General features: G+C 38.8%; 1 protein-coding gene across 14 annotated transcripts in view; it reads left to right on the top strand.

Moving 5' to 3' along the window:
* Positions 1–16,875, top strand: part of AKAP13 (A-kinase anchoring protein 13) — a 342,407-nt gene that overhangs the window by 261,276 nt on the left and 64,256 nt on the right. For 10 of the 14 annotated variants that reach the window (XM_082449034.1, XM_082449035.1, XM_082449027.1 and 7 more), the window contains exons 11-15: positions 1,608–1,978; positions 4,196–4,249; positions 7,465–7,530; positions 9,828–10,020; positions 12,908–13,016. In XM_082449034.1, coding sequence (XP_082305160.1) covers positions 1,608–1,978; positions 4,196–4,249; positions 7,465–7,530; positions 9,828–10,020; positions 12,908–13,016 — 793 coding nt within the window. The remainder of the gene's footprint in view (positions 1–1,607; positions 1,979–4,195; positions 4,250–7,464; positions 7,531–9,827; positions 10,021–12,907; positions 13,017–16,875) is intronic. The other 4 variants (XM_082449029.1, XM_082449036.1, XM_082449037.1 and 1 more) reach the window with 2 other exon arrangements.

Raw genomic sequence — 16,875 nt, forward strand, 5'->3', positions numbered from 1 at the left:
ATAGTTTTATTTTACAGTGTGGCCCAGTGAAGGGAACACTGAGGACTTTTCTGATATTGACTTTGAGATCTTATCCTTACAGGGTGGTTTCTTTTTTGTTTTTTGTTTTTTTTTAAGGTGATCTTATCCTTACAGGGTTGGTTTTCTTTTTTTTAAGATAACAGAACAGGGCAGTTTAAAAGTTGAAATCAACCTCCGTTCAAATCTTGCTTCTCCTGTACTTGGGGGGGTGGGGGAGCCCAGGAGACAGTCTGGGCCTCAGATTTCTGACTGTCCAATGGTCCCCTCGTATCTTTCCCTAACTCATCGTTTAAAGAGCAATTAACGTAGGAAACTGGATTCTACAGGGTGGGAAAAAAAGCTCATATGAGCTTGTGAGATCCAGCCCCAGCGGTATAAAGAATGCTTTCAGAAGGTAGAGTGCTTTTGCAGTGTTATGTTAAGCCTTTAAAGTGGCACTCCCTTTAGTATGGGAGTTGTTTTCTGTTTCAAAGCTAACAGGGCTCATTAGTTTCCATAATTTTTAAAATCTTTCTTGAAGAACTGTAAGTTTCTTTACTCCTAATTAAAACTGAGTAGACTGACTAATTAGGGAAATACTGTGAAGGGGGAAAAAAAAATCAGAGAATACCTTTCTCTTTCCCTGCTCCCTATCCCATAAGAACGCAAAATAAAGGTATTAAGATAGTACAGTGCCCACATCTGTAACTCAGAATGTGAGCATGTGTCTTTTTAGACATTTTACTTATCTTTTGGGTAAATTTATTTTTTGAATGCCATGACACTTACCTTTCCCTCACCCATCAAATTATGTGTTCTGGTGTCTTTCAGCACTTAGAGAATGTCAGGCTACTGGGATCCAAATGGCACAATTCCTGTTAGGCTCTAGAAGTTGGCCAGGGAAAGCGTATCATCACTTTATCAAAGGCTGCATTGCCAGGACTGATGATTTTATGTACAGTTTGGCTCGATAAAACTCAGCCAGTACTCAGTTAAAGGAAAAAAGGGGATAGATTTCTTGCATTTAGGTGTTCGTGGCCAGAATTTGGGCATTCGTGGCAGACTTTAGGTGGGATAATAAGCTCTTCTGCATTTTTCAAAATGCTACTGAAAACAATTAGACTTACTTTTGGAATATAAACTTCAGTATATCACTGTTGTAGCCAAGCACACTACCTTGTTTTCAGTTAAGGCTTGTAAACAAAACAAAACAAAACAAAAAAACCTTAAACTTTATATGGTATGAATTTAGAGTTTTCATAAGCAGAAACCTCAGAGACATAGTTTCCCTTCATTTCAGTTGATGGTATTGACTGAAAAAAACTGACTTGAATTAGATCTGTTCCTCTGTAAGAAAGGGAAAATGATGTACTTCCCATCTAGCACCTCTAGTAAAAGGGTAAAAAGAGCATAGACCTCGACCCTACCTTTACTGGAGGCTGTTTGAATCCATCTGTGATCATGCTTTAAGAAAGAAATCTGTTTGAAGCCAACTGTGATCTTGCCTGTCCTACCCACTGTAAAGGCATTGGCTCGATGGGGAATAACAGAGAGCTGTCTGCTTGGTCCTGCCATTTCCAACCATACGTGCTTTCTCTCCATTACAGCCTGAGGAAGAACAGTTGGCCTGTGATATCACTGGATCCAGTTCCTCCACCGATGACACAGCGTCCTTGGATCGACATTCTTCTCATGGCAGTGATGTGTCCCTCCCCCAGATTTCAAATTTGAACAGGTCCAGAGACCAACAATGTCTTGATGGTTTCTACAACCATGGGGTGGGAGCTGAGGGTCGAGAGAGTGAGAGTGAGCCTGCTGGCTCCGGTGAGATGGAAGAGGAGGAGATGGACAGCATCACCGAAGTGCCTGCGAACTGCTCTGTCCTGAGGAGCTCTATGCGCTCTCTGTCCCCTTTCCGGAGGCACAGCTGGGGTCCTGGGAAGAACGCAGCCAGTGACGCAGAAATGAACCAGCGGAGGTGAGACGGCAGGCTGTTTGTCTAGTCTCTCAGTGTCTGCTTGCTTTTGATTTGGTGTTATTAGTAAAAGATTTTAGGGGACCCCATGGTATAGAAGAAAGAATATAGGCTTTGGAATCAGGAAAATCTGTGTTCAAACTCTAGCTCTATAACTTACTATGTGGATAACCTTGGCAAGTTACTTGACCCTTCTGAGCTTTAACTTTCTCATCTGTAAAACACTTGCCTTTCAGAATATTTGTAATAATAAAGATTACAAGTGAAGTATGTCAGTCACGTGGGTGTTTAATAAATGGTAGCATTTTTTCAGACCAGATTTGTTTATGAAATTCAGAGATTAGAAAATTTGGGGGGGAATAGTTTCATGTCAATTTTGAATTAAGAAATAAACATGAACCCTTACAGTCTCAACACATCTAAGTCTTCACAGTGCTTCATAGAAATTGCCATCTGTTTCTAGTGCAGAGAGTTTTGATGAAGTCTAAATTACCAGTGTTTAATCCTTAAGAGATCATAATAATCATTCAATTGTTGCTATTTTTCCATGTATCACTCAGTCTTGGGGCTCTCTTGTAAGTGCCACCCAGTCTCATACCTTCAGTTTGGAAGCAGGCTATAAGAAAAGTTGGATTGGCTTCTGACCATTGGCTGCCTAGATGAATTTAAGCAGATGGCTTTAAGTGTAAAGAACAAGTGCCATGATGCCTACTGTATGTACAAAGGTGTGCCTGCTCCAAAGCTGCTTTCTTAATGAGGACAAGCAGCCAGGGGAGGAGGCTGACAGTTGTAAAACAATCGATATAAACGGTTCACCGGCAGCAGTTATTGGTTTGTTTGCTTTTTAAAAATTCCTTGACCTCCTAATATTTTGGCTCATAGCTATAAGTACATGTAATCTGATCACATTCACTCACTCATTTATTCTTTTATTCGGCCAACATATATTAAGCACCGCCTGCATGTCAGGCATTTCTACGTTCTGGAGACCCAGAGGTGAACAAAGTCCCTGCCTTCATCATACCTTATACCTTCCTGACTTGCTACCCTTTTCAGATTCTTTTAATAACACATTGTCTCATGTAATTTTGCAACCTCTTCATGAGTCAGGTGGGATTAACCCCATTTTTGCAGATGAGACTCTGCAGGTAGTTTATATCATTTACCCAAGGTCAGTGGGATCCAGGTTTCCAGTTTCCTGGTCAGGCGCTCTTTCTACAGCTCCGTATTATTCTGGGGTGGAGTTCAGGATGCTAAGCTTAAAAATAAGCGGTTGCTTTATCTGATGGGCAGTTTTTATATATATTTGAAATCCTAGATTATGTAAAAAGCAGTTTCTAAAAGCTTTCCTTCCCAGCTTTATTCAAGCTGTACTTTTTTTTTTTTTTTTTTTTTAAGCATTCTAACCGCAAGAAAAAATAAGGTTGGGGGAATGATCCCTACAGCCAGAATTCCCTTCCTGAAGCAAGAGAAGCTTCTTGACAGGATATACTTGTCTTAGATGATGACAACATTGAGAAATGAGGATTTATTTTATATATAATCTGTTTTCCTTTATAAACCACTATGGATCCCTTTGCCATGACTTTGATTTCCGAGCTAGATGTGCCTTCATGGGTCATGTAGCTCCAATGAGGAAATTGAAGCTCAGATTAAATGATTTTGCCCAAGATTACATGGTGATTTTAGGACTGAGCTAAGATTAGAACCGTATCACCTAAATTGTTTATATTTTCAACCTATGTGATACCATGGAATCTCCTGTTTGAGTTTATCATTAAGGATTGCTTAGCACCCCTGTCCCAGTACCTCTGGAGATAATGGAATGAGAGTTAGGGTTCACTTTAATTAGTTTGACTAATTCTTATAGTATTATCTGCATGTAGTGTAACCTGAACTGTAGAGTCTTAAGAAAACCCTTTTAAAGTTTTGAATGGCCTTTTTTAAAAATCCTTTTACTTTTATAATTTAATAAACCTCATTCTTGGTCACCTGATTAACTCCTTAGAGCAAGGAGGGAGCAAAGTAGCCCTTCTCAGAAATTATCAGGCCTTTTTGGTCATAATATTTTCCTGATTCCACATTCTTTCATTCCCTTACTCCCTGAACTATTTCTCTTTGGCGATTGTGTCTCTTCCCAGTGTGATGTCTGTATGTTTCATGCATTTGTATCCATTTTATTTCAACTCGACACTGACCTCTTCCACCATTCATTTTCAGTTCAATGCGAGTTCTTGGGGATGTTGTCAGGAGACCTCCCATTCATAGGAGAAGGTACAGAGCTCACTAACTTGATGGACTAACTGTTTGCCTTTGAGCTTATACTAACAAGCATCTCATTCTGCTTCATCTGTGATTAAACAGTCTATTTTTAAATAATGTCATGTCTGCTTCAGACAAATAAAATACAGGTACTTATTAATTGCTAATGTCCATTCCATATGAAATGGTTTCTCGAATTTGAAGTTTTTTCGTATTCTACTTTTATTTTTTGAAAAACAGTTTAAAAAATATTTTTTCCATCTTGTGCTTTTTGGTGTTCAGATAATTTTGATAATAGGGTCTCCCCAGCTTTATCCAGGAGAATTCAAAGAAGTGTCTGTTGTGCCTATGTAATGGACCCTGGGGAGTACTTTTTCTTTCTTTCCAAAAAAAAGGGGAAGAACCAGAAACATGAGTGTGCTCATGTACAGGCCCTAAAATATTTTCAACATGTTCTTTAATAATGTGATGAAAGCCTGTCTTCCTAGGCCACCTGGCACTCTCCATTCCACTGCTGATGTGGTCATTCCTTAAAGCAAGTAAGAGGCATCAGCTGATTTCTCAGGAGCCCTCTCAGTCTTTCAATTCCTTAATTATTTTTTGTCATGTAAAATTTTGAAGCTAAAAATTATAGTGACTTATAAGCTGAAAAGTCATTTCTAGCCAGAAAGTGCTGATTTGCTTTAAATTGTTCGAATGCTGAGTTTTGTTTTACATTTACCGTACAGAAGTCATTTGTGACTTTTTCTTCCCTTGTTTGGAAAAAAATTTAGAAATCTAAAAACGATGGTTTGATTACTGTTAGTGTCTCATATTAGGAGACACTTGTAAAGAGGTATTTTTAACTATTAGCTGAAGCTGTTTGTTGGGAAGCAGGCAAATAACAGTCTTTCTTTCCCACTTCATCTTTTTCAGGTAGGTGTTTCCTTTAATTCCAGATTTTAGGCAGAGAGTTGAGCTCAAATACAAATGTTCTCATGAATCTTAGATAATCATGAACCTGGTTAAGTTTTTCTCCAGGGGAACAAGTTGTTAAATGCCTTTTTCAGTAGAAGTATCTAAAACCTTTAGAGATATATTTGTCTGACTTTCTTTTAAACTCTTCAGTATGGACTTATTAAAATCATGCACTGGATGACACTGGAAGATGACAAGTTGCTGGATACAGTCCAGGTTAGCATGTAGAAACAGCCATCACAGCAGCTCCAGTGACGGTTTCATCCCTAGTCACACTTCTGTACGAAGAACATGGGTTATAATTTTAAATTTTGTATTAAGCCTTAGCTACTAAAATTGAAACATTCCAACAAGTATTAAAAGGTGAGGGGAGCGGGATACTTGTTTTTGTTTTTTTTAAATCTGGAACTACTAAATCTCAAAATAAAGCTAAAGAACCATGAATTGTTACCTCCCCCCAGTTGAGGAATTGAGGAAATTAGGATGCTCTCAAAAATACTCTTAGTTGTGAAAGAAATTTTCTGCTACTGTAGGACCATCTGCAGCTTCCTTCCTGAATCCTTAGAAAAGCTTTTCAGATGCGGTTTCTGTCTCCCTGTTGTTCTTCGTTCTCTTCATCCTAAATTTCATCCCAGTCTCTCACATCATTGTCATTTTCTGAGAGTAAAGGGAAGTTTAAATCTGTAGAAAAAAAGACATTATTTTAGTTTTAATGAATGATAAATCGGCAAAATATATTCAGTCACTAATTTTTTCTACGTTCTGTTTTTAATAAATTGGCTATTTAGGCATAATGTGCCTTTTTATTAACAGTTTAGAGATATCAAATTAAGTTAATTTTCAAAGAATGGACTTCTGAATCTCATGTGTGTCTGCAAACTATATCAAGTCTTGCTTCCCTCCCACAAGTAAATTATAAGTCAGTCTGGTCTTGCTTAGCAGACTAGTAGAGACATGTCTCAGGTGTGTATTTCCACTATCTGCTTTTGCACTTGTGAGCTTTGTACTATTAATTTAATCTGATTTAAAATGTTTTACCATTTAAATTATTTTTTAATGATATTATTTTTAAGATTTACTTTTAGAGAATCCATAGAGGTAGCTCATATTTATTCTCCCACCATTTTCCTTGTCTGTTTTCGTCTGTCAAAAACCTCCCACTTGTCAACAAAACAGAGTTATCAGCTGTATTCAAGACGAAAGTGGGTTTTTTTGGTGTCTGTAGGTCTTCCCATTTGAAGGTTCAGGAAGCTGATTGGTTTTACTGTTATCCCCCTTCTTAAAACAATGTCACTGAGGACCTTAAGGCCAAAATAGTAGCAGTGTTATTTTTTAAATGATAGCTTTTGTTAATCAGAAATCCTCTCCTATGGATGCAGCTCCTTTCACAGAGTATCTGATATTTTGAATTGGTTATTTTTTGGCTGGTTATGTTTACTTAGCATTTCCAACCCCAGATTTTCTGTTCTTGCTGCTTGAGAATAAATATCAGTGCTGAGATAGTCAAGGAAATAGATGATCAAGTGGATTTTTTTAAATCTTGTGGGGAAAGTGGATACAAACCTAAAATTAAGAGACACATTGCTCACTCAGTACTATAAAATTCCTTTTCTTTTTAAGGAAAGAAATCCCTTTGTTATCATTAAAATACAAGGAAACAGGATCATTGTTATATGCTTTATCTTTAGCATAGAAGCCTGGTGAATAGGGTTTGGAGGTGAATCTAAGTGTTGATTGGGTATCATTATGAAAGATATATGAATTGTCTGGCTTAGATGGATCCTTAATGGAAACATGAAAAGAACTGATGACTCAGTGAGCCTACCCTAGTGCAGTTTGTCATCGTTCCTTTTAGTTAAGGATTAGAGATACTGGGGTAAGGGAGTTGGAGGAGTGGTGGGATGTATAGAGAGATTGTCCCCAGTAGTGGAGGTTGGAACAAAGAAGAAGCCACACGTAGGGTGGATTCTCTGTTCAGGGTTCGCTAGGAGGAATTCTTGGTTTTCCAAGATTGGGCTTGTTATCCTGTAAAGAATTCACGTAGTCATTTCCAGCACATTATGTAGATGGACATCAGTAGAACAATTTTAAGTTTCCGTGTTTTTTGTTCCAGCCATTTTCTAAGTTCTAAATCAATGTTACATTCCTAATTTTTCAATAATCAGATAAATCCGTCTGTCTCTAACCATGCCCTTTCTTTTTAAACCCAATAATCCCATCCCTGTTTCCTCTTCTTCCGTTTCTGTTTCTTCCTTTGATGTCATCCCCAGTATGAGCTGGTGTCCCTCTGGTGTGCAGTACTCTGCTGCCCTGAGCGCTGACTTTAATTACAGAAGGTATGGTATTGTTATGTGTCCAGCCACCAAAGGGGGAATCATAAGATATGGCACTTGAGCTTTCGGCTTGGAGCTGGCTTCTGTGTGGCTGGAATGCATATGGCAGCCTGCTTTGTCTGTGAGCACAGTGTTGTGCCGCCTCTGCTGTGGGCACCACTGATCCAGTTGAAGCGGTCCAGCCTAGGAGTTGGATGGTGTACCCTGCTGCATCCTTTTTGGCTCAAGTGGCTATAGATTTGGTGTTTTCTGCACAGACTTGTCTCCGTGGTATGATAAATCGGTTTTCTGTTTGTTTTGATCTGTCCTAATTCCCAGATCCTAGGAATTCCTACATCCTGCGGAAAACAATAACAGAAACAAGGCAGCTAATAAGATGCACTCATCTTTTTACACTTCCAAATCCACCAATCTCTTTATTTTTTTTTTTAACATTTTTATTGGAGCATAATTGCTTTACAATGTTGTGTTAGTTGCTGCTGTATAACAAAGTGACCAAAGACCACCAATCTGTTTAGATTCCAAGCTCACAGATTCCTCATCATTGCATATTCTTCTCTCAACTAAGCAGCCAGATTTAATTACTAAAACATTTTCAGGTTTAAATTTTGTGGTAAGCATAGATCTGGCTTTCCCAGGCTTTACAAATAATTCATAATGGAAAACTAAATTTCTTCACTTAGTCTGTCTTCTTATCCCTGCTATTGAAAATGAGTTTTACAGAGACATTTACGTGTAGTTAGTCATGATTTCTATTGTCATATTGAAATAAGAAAAACAAAATCCATTGCTTAATTTACTCAAGAAAATAGAGGCATACGGTTTCAGTTCATAATAAGTAATTCATGGGGAAAAAGAGCAAATAGAAACCCTTCTAGACTGGCATACATAAATTTTTTGTAGCAATTAACTTTTTTTTTTTTTAATAAGGTACACATTTTTTTTTTTAATTTATTTATTTTTATTTTTGGCTGTGTTGGATCTTCGTTTCTGTGCGAGGGCTTTCTCTAGTTGCGGCGAGTGGGGGCCACTCTTCATCGCGGTGCGCGGGCCTCTCACTATCGCAGCCTCTCTTGTTGCGGAGCACAGGCTCCAGATGCGCAGGCTCAGTAGTTGTGGCTCACGGGCCTAGTTGCTCCGCGACATGTGGGATCTTCCCAGACCAGGGCTCGAACCCGTGTCCCCTGCCTTAGCAGGCAGATTCTCAACCACTGCGCCACCAGGGAAGCCCTGTAGCAATTAACTTTGAACAGAGATAACTAAATAGCTTCAGTATACCTTCAAATACAATTCCAGATGCTTGTAACTGAGGACATGGTCCGCTACAGCTGTATTCTGAGATCCAGTTGTAACTGCATGTAAATTATTCTGGCTAGCAACCCCAAGGATGATAGATGGCCAACCTCTCTCTGTAGCCTCCTGCTTACAAAAAAATGCTTTTCGCTCCGCAAACCACATAGTCTTAATTCCAGGGATCCCATTTTAGATACCAAACCTTAAGTTTGCTTTTTTCCCCTTTGTCAGTATTAAGGGGAAAAAAAAAAAATTAAACCTCTTTTAGATGCAGTAGCTTTTCAGCTTTTGCCCTTTAAGGTGTCACATGTGCCTGTCTGCAAATAACAATTCTCAGGAAACCTGTCAAAGCAGTTGTTGTCCGGGCAGGTGTGCACAGATGGTCATGTTCCTACGTAATGTGGGATTTCTGGGGGTGGATGCATACCTGTGAAGTTATAAAGGTCACCTAGACTATAGTTGAATGTAAAGTTATAAAGGTCCACTTGGTGGATGCAAGGGCAAGTCTACGTCTCCCTCTTTGCCTTCTGAAAGTTACTTATGCTCATATTCTCTCTCTCTCTCAAGTCTAGGTCTCCCTCTTTGCCTTCTGAAAGTTACTTATGCCATTTAATTCTTTGGCATTTGCAGAGTTCAGATTCTGGCAAAGATTGATCACATCAGATCAAGGGAAAAAACACACAAGAATAAAAGATCAATAAGCTAATGTGGCCTGTCCCTATGGTATATTGAAAAATGTCTGAGAAAATGACCTTAAGTGGTTCAACATTTGAGTAAGTTGAATGAGGTTAAAAAAAAAAAAAATCTAAGTGCAGTATGTTTCTCAGCATACCAGGATATTTGCAGGGAAGGGTAGGTGGCGCTCATGGCTATGCTCTTGCAGATGGTTTTGCTGGGTGACATAGAAATACTTATGAGCAAGGGAGGTACAGCTAAAGGGATTTTGTATCCTCCTTCCTTTCTGAAACTCAGAAATAGAATTAATTAACTCTTGGTTCTGTGTTCAGTTTCAGTCTAGAAGGCTTGACAGGAGGAGCTGGTATTGGAAACAAGCCATCCTCATCTCTGGAAGTAAACTCTTCAAACACCAAAGAGCTCAGACACCCTTTTAGTGGCGAGGAAAGGGGTGACTCGTTGGTGTCACTTTCAGAAGAGGATCTGGAATCAGGCCAGAGAGAACATAGGATGTTTGATCAGCAGGTAAGGCTGAAATGGGTATATGTTGCTAATTTGGAAAAAATTAGTTTTATTTCCCTAAATATGTCCTCATATTAGGAACAAAGAAGGCAAGATTTATGTTAATATAAGGCTAGGAGCTATGATTACTTACCCACTATGTAATAATCTCCGTGTAGCACACAGCAGTTTTTTAGCACTTAATACTAATTAAAGAATGCCATTAATCTGCATAGATTTAAATATTCCAGCAAAGCAAACGTTTTGAAATTAGGAGAGTATCCAGGATATTAAATTGAGTTTTTCTTCTTGTCTGAGGACTTCTTTTACCACGCCAGTAGTAAAATGAGTCTTGAAGTGTATTACTTACCATTGTTAAATTTCCCAATTCTCAAGAACATATCCTAAGTTTCTCCTTCCTGGGGAAAAAAAATTCTTTGTCTCATTGCATTGTCTAGGCAACAACTAAGTATTCTCTCTGCTTCCTATCACTGCCAAGCTATTTGAGACAGCGTCTACACTCCCTGCCTTCTCTTTCTCCCCACCTAACGTCCACCACTATCACGCTCTTGAAATTCCTGTCTTGAAGGTCCTGGGCTTCCTTTTCAACCAGACCAAGTGACTTTTTCTTAGTTCTCATCTTCTCTTTATCACTTACCCTCAGGGAGTTTTTGAGTTGAGAATTTGAATCATATGCTTTTCTAGCATCCTACCCCACTCCGAGTCCTTTTTCCTCCTCTTCGGCCAAGGAGACTTTGGATTAACTTCTGAGAGGATTCCGGGATACACATTCAAATGAAACATGTCTAATTCAACAAACAAAAAAGTTAAACACCTGTCTCTGAATAGGTGACTGGCATTTTAGATAGAAATGTAAGGAAACATTTCAAATTAAACAAACAAAAACCTTAACCTGTTCTTTGAATTGGTGACTAAGGTTTTGTGTAGAAATTTAATTTTTTATTACATCTTGCTACATAGCAATGATATGACCAAATATAAATTTGGCACTAGAGGATTACCTTAGTAATGAATGTATCGCTTATGCTCATGTGAAGGCCTAAGAGAATTTAGGCCTAAGGAAAATGCAGTTGAAGGCCTAAAGGAATTTTACCTCCTTTTGGCCACCACCCGTGGCTTCTTGGCCCCCACCCATGGCTTCTTGGCCTGATACTTTTTAGAAAAAGTTAAGAGAAATAACAAGAATACAGAGAATATATTCATTGAAGTAAATGGTTTAGATTTATTTAGCCTAATGGTAACAGGAAAAGGGAGGAAAAAAATAAGAAACAGTAATTTGGTGACTACCGAGAGCATCTCTGACAAGTGGAAAGTCTGACAAGTGAAAAAGTTGCATTTTACGTGTATAGACTCCTTTGGAAGTCATTTGTAGGACCACGTAAAATACCAAAAATTGTGTGTTTGTGAACAGAATCATAGACTTAGAGCCAATATATCCCTTCCTATTCCACTTAAGCTTTGGTGTGTGAGAACTTCAAGCCCATTTAAGTGACTTGCCTAAGCCTCGTAACTGGCTATTAGCTGAACAGTATTAAACTCAGAATTCCAGACTGTTAGTCTCACTGTTTTTTTCCATGTCTTTGAAGTAGATGACTTTTAATGAGGAAATGAGAACATTTTAATTTTCTTAATATTGTTTATGTAATAACATTTCCTGAACTGACATTCCTAGGAATTTTAGCTATGACCCTGTTTTATAGTAAGTGATGTCTTTCTAATGGCCTTTCTGATTGAGTCTGCCTAGCTGAAGTTGTTGACAGTGTAGCACCTTGTGTGCTTAGCCTTCCGGGGGCTCTGCCCACCCATAGTTTTCCATCTTGTGTGTAACCTCAGAGTGGATATTTGAGCTGCTGGTATCACTGATGTGCGCAAGTTGCCTGCAGCCAACTTCTGTTGAAGGTCTCTGCCTTTCACTGATGTCATTTTTCAGACCTCACAGTTGTATTCAAAACATAGCAACTGTTTGCCTCAGACTCCATGGTTACCCATGGAACAAGCTCTAAATAATCAGAAGTCGTTGGCGCAATTGAGTTCACCCTGGTAACGGATTTTCATTGCTTCCCTTTCAGCATGTACAGATTTCAGCTTACTATGAAGGGAAGGGATTTATGGTCATTAAAGTTAGTTGCCAATTAGAATGGCCTCTCTCAAAGCAAAAGGAGAGGGATCCCATCATCACCGGAAGCATACTAGTAAACACTAGTTGACTGTCGTGGGTTTTGTTGCAGAAACTTCTGCAGTGGGTTGGATTACATGGCCTTGAAGTGGCTGTGAATTTACTGAGGGAGTTCAGTTGTCAAATTTCAGTCACCCTCATGTTCATGTAGAAGCAATCTAATCTTAGAAGAGGAAGTGAAAATGATTTAGGCTTCTGTCCAGATGCACAGGCAACTTTGCTTGTGATCTTAAAACACTTTCTGTTTGTACCTCTGTTTCCAACTCTTTAAAATAAGAATGATATTACTGGTATCCTACTATATCTGTAAGTGATATTTAGATTTTCAAAGAGCAAGAACTATATGTAGTTTTGGTATTTCCAGTGAAATTATTTTTATCTGATTATGCATTCAGTAGATGTTTTATTAAGCACTTATGAAGTTTGAAACATCATTAGGTATTATGAGGGATACGAGACAACTGTAAAGGATGGATACTCTTAACTATCCCCATTTTACCGATAAGAACACTAAGGCTCAGAAAAGCTAGGTAGCTTCTCTGAAGTTGAGCAGCTGTTTCGTGGCAGGGGAGACTTTTGACTACAAAGCCTGTGCTCTTATCCCTCTTGTGTACTGCCTTATTTCCCTAGGCTGAGTCGGAATGTAAAATTTGGTGCTTATGTAGAAGTATGAGAGCAGGTACTCACAACCTATTTACTTTTTTTCCTTCACAGACATGTCACAGATCTAAACAACAGGGATTTAATTACTGTACATCAGCCATTTCTTCTCCATTGACGAAATCCATCTCATTAATGACAATCAGCCATCCTGGGTTGGACAGTGAGTATACTACTCTTTTTAATTAAATATATTATATTTTAAACATTTTTCCTCTCTCTCTCTCTTTCTTTTTTTTTTCCACTTTAAGACCCTATGCCGTTACCTTACGGCATTTGCCTGCCTGTTCCTCTGAATGAATGGCTTATCATTTACAAAAAAGGTGACACAGAGTTCAGTTTGGGGATCTTCCTCCTTTTACTACATAAAAATCTCCTTTACACATTAAATTCATTGTATTCTTAGGCCTAAACCTGACAAACATTTTTAAAAACTTTCTATTTTGAGATAATTTCTGGTTAAAAATAACTTTTTTATTTATAAATAAAAATATTTATAACTATTTTCTAGTTAAAAATAACTATTTTTTAAAATAGTTGCAAAAACAGTACAAAGACTTAGTCACACATTCTTCACCTATAGCCTCCAAATGTTACCTTAACACTTGTTTTATCCATCTTGCTCCCTGTCTTTATCTCTGTCCTGAAGGACTTTTCTGAAACATTCGAAAGTAAGTTACACATATAATGCTCTTATGTCTCAAAGATATTTTCTTATATTACCACAGTACAATTATACACATTTTATCCAGTACTAGTTTCCTGAGCTCTTCAAAAATGTCAGGCTCTTGAAGGACAAAGAGAGACTGAGATACATTTTTAGTCAGTTAAGTAAATGCCAAAAGGATTACAGCCAAAAATGATTACTGGAGCCGTATGCAGATTCAGGATCCACGACTGTGAAAGTTATGTAGAGACGTCGGGCATCCAGAGGCACAGAGCGTTTGCAAATTAAAGATGCTCGAAAACATATTTGAATTGGATCCAGATGTTTGCCACAGAAAGGTTTCTTTGGGAAACCCCACTCTTTTTGTTTTATTTTTAAAATAGATTTCTTTTTCATGAGTAGTTGCAGTGTGGGATCTTGATATAAAGATTTAAATTCTCATCAAAGAGAGTATGGTACATTACATTCTTTGCTGAAAGATCATGTATTCAGGAGGCTGAAGCAAAGGGTATAACCCCTCCTGGTATTTCTGGTGTTTCTTCAGCGTCCCCTGATATATAACTCATCTTAAAAGAGTTGAGGACAGGAGTAGCTGCCCTGCATTAATGGGATGTTCTGTCTCCATTCATGACTTACTAGAGGCCTCATTTTCTTAATTTCCACGGTGGAGTTAAGGCATAATGGATAATTCTGTTAACTTCGTCCTCATTTTCATATGATAAGTACTTCAGATACCAGTCTGGCCTGTTGGACTAAAGGTGCCTAATAATGACCTATTCCCCAAGATAACAGGTACAACCTCACAGAACTTGACTGAAATAGCTGTTCCTGTTTTTGTTTGGGTTTGGTTTGGTTTGGTTTTCATTTGGCTTTGGGTTAGTGGTTTTGCTGGTGTAGAACGAAAATTATTATAACAAAATAGTTTATAGTGGCTTTGAACCCAGAGAACTAGAACTTGATAACCAAAGACAGTCAGTGAGGCGTTTCAGCTCTGCACCCCCTCCTCCCGTGGCCTGGTGAAGGGCCTGCTCCTGCAGCAACAGCTGCCCAGTACCAACAGAACGTGGCCCGGAGAGAGAGCTTTTTCCATTGTTCTGTGACACACTCTCTTGCCTCGTGCATGAAACACTTCATTATTTTTCCTCCAAAAAGCAAGATGGTTTTTGACTGTGCTTTCAGTTGCTAACCAGCACTCTAAATGATGCGGGTCACTCCCAGGAAACACTGTCCTCTAGCGCCAGGAGCTCTGGCACATCTCGTTGCTGGGGACTTGTGGCTCAGCTCACTGAGGGGTACTGAGATCAGAAGCTGACTGCTGTCATGAGTAGAGCTTGGAGCAAGAGTCCAACCCTTTCATCAAAGTAGAGTACCCTCATTCTGATTTGTCATGTACATTTCATGCAGATTGGAATGATTAGCCAGCCCCACTTACTTCCCTAAGTTAGCATATACTATAATTGGAGGGCTCATCAACTCTAATGACAGTATTTCTCCTTAGTCCCTCCCCACATACAATTAATTTTCCCAACTGTATTTTTTTATTCTGCTCTAGAAATATAAATTTTTTGCAGATGTAAAAATTCTGGCTGTTAAACAGAAGGCTAAAACTTGTATCTTGCATGCTATGCCTTTAAGTCTCAGGGTAACTGGGCGGTTCTCGACTTGCACAGACACAAATCTTCATTCCAGATCTCTTAAATACTCTGCATGAGTCATCTTTGGCCATGGTCTTCCTTGCTGAAACTATCATAATTAAAACCTACCCAGTGGTTTTAAAACCCAAAGTGTGTGGTACACTTAAGATATTTTAACTAATGCCTTATTGTAAGCACACTTAATGGCTTTGTGACCTTGGGTCCTTGAACTATTAAACAGGGCGAATAATATGATAGGGCTTAAGTTGAATTTATTTAAAATTCACATTAGCGTGTTTCCCGGCTTATGATAAGCATTTGTTATCTTTATGGGATGAGTTCACAGTGTCCAGGCAGTGCCGGGGTCCGTTTTTCTCTGACCAGAGTCTAAGCAATGATGAAGAAACTAGAACGTGGTCCCTCATTTTCTTTAAGTGGCTGTGTCTTACGAGTGTGCTTGTCTAGGGACAAAATACTTTCTAAACTCAGCCTTATCTCACTACTTCCCAGCTATTACTTGTGTTCTAGCTTCTACCTTGAAGGAAATTAGCTGCTTCTCCCACAACCTTTCATAGCTGTTACCATTTGAGCATTTCTGAAAACGTGTGTCCACCGAGCTGTTGTCTGGAATATCCCATCATTGGGTCACTGGCCAGATTAGAAAAACAGACAAACTCAGCATTATTCCCAAACTGGAATCTGTTTCAAAAATTCATTGATGTAGAGGACAATACCAAATAAAGGCGATGACTAAAATATTTCTGTGTCATTTTCTGGGGTGGAAAGTAGATGGGCAACAGCTGATTTAGGAACCGTAATGGGCAGGAAGGCTGTCCTAGCCCGTGTCTTCCATTTGCTGTCTTGGTGGGGGGAACATGACAGAGGCATCTTGCCGGCTCATCTTTTTAGGGAATCAGAATAGCACTGATGCTGCCTGTATCATGTGGGAAAATGCCGGGGAGGGCTGCCCTCAGAGGAACCGCTCCAGGAAATGTGTTCCCAACATAGGGTTGAGTGGAGACTTCCAGCTTGCCAGGAGACTCAGATGGTTTCTCGGTAGAGCTTAAAAACAAGCTTTATTTTTGCAGACAATCCCTTAACAAGACTGTATTTTTTAACTTTTCACTGCTTGCACCCAGAACATGCTTAGAAGCAGTAAACTGTTTGGTTGTATCCCTGCTAAGCATGTTAGTGGTGGTGATATTAAAAAGAGAATGATACCCATTAGACAATTTAACCTCCTGGGCTTCTTAATGAGATTTCATTTTGCCCTTCATTTTTCAGGGTTTCTTATCACAAAGAATGGTGTTCACAAATGGCACTTGTCCTTGGAATCATTCTCAGACCTTCACTCATGGTGTGTGAATTGACCAAGTTCCTTATGCATGTTTTGATGGCAACACTAGCTTGTAATTGTATAGCTTGCATTAGACTACGAAAGCTAAGTGGGTCTTAAGAACTTGAAGTGTGGCATTTACATATATAAAATGCACCAGATCTTCAAAGCTAAATGATCCATGCGACCAAAGATCAGGGTGGGCGTATAGAAAGTTAGGCATCGATGCTAATGAGGATATTTTATCTTTACTTTCTGTGCTTAGTTTCTCTCTCTAACTGGACAGTGGGATGAGACTTTATTGGAATACATTTATTTTCTTAGGGTAGTTCTGTTTGGAGAAGATAACATTTGACAAATTTGTCAGAACAAAAATTCAGTCAGG

This window comes from Balaenoptera physalus, assembly GCF_965194825.1.
Source record: "Balaenoptera physalus genome assembly, chromosome: 2".
NCBI classification, from domain to species: domain Eukaryota; kingdom Metazoa; phylum Chordata; class Mammalia; order Artiodactyla; family Balaenopteridae; genus Balaenoptera; species Balaenoptera physalus.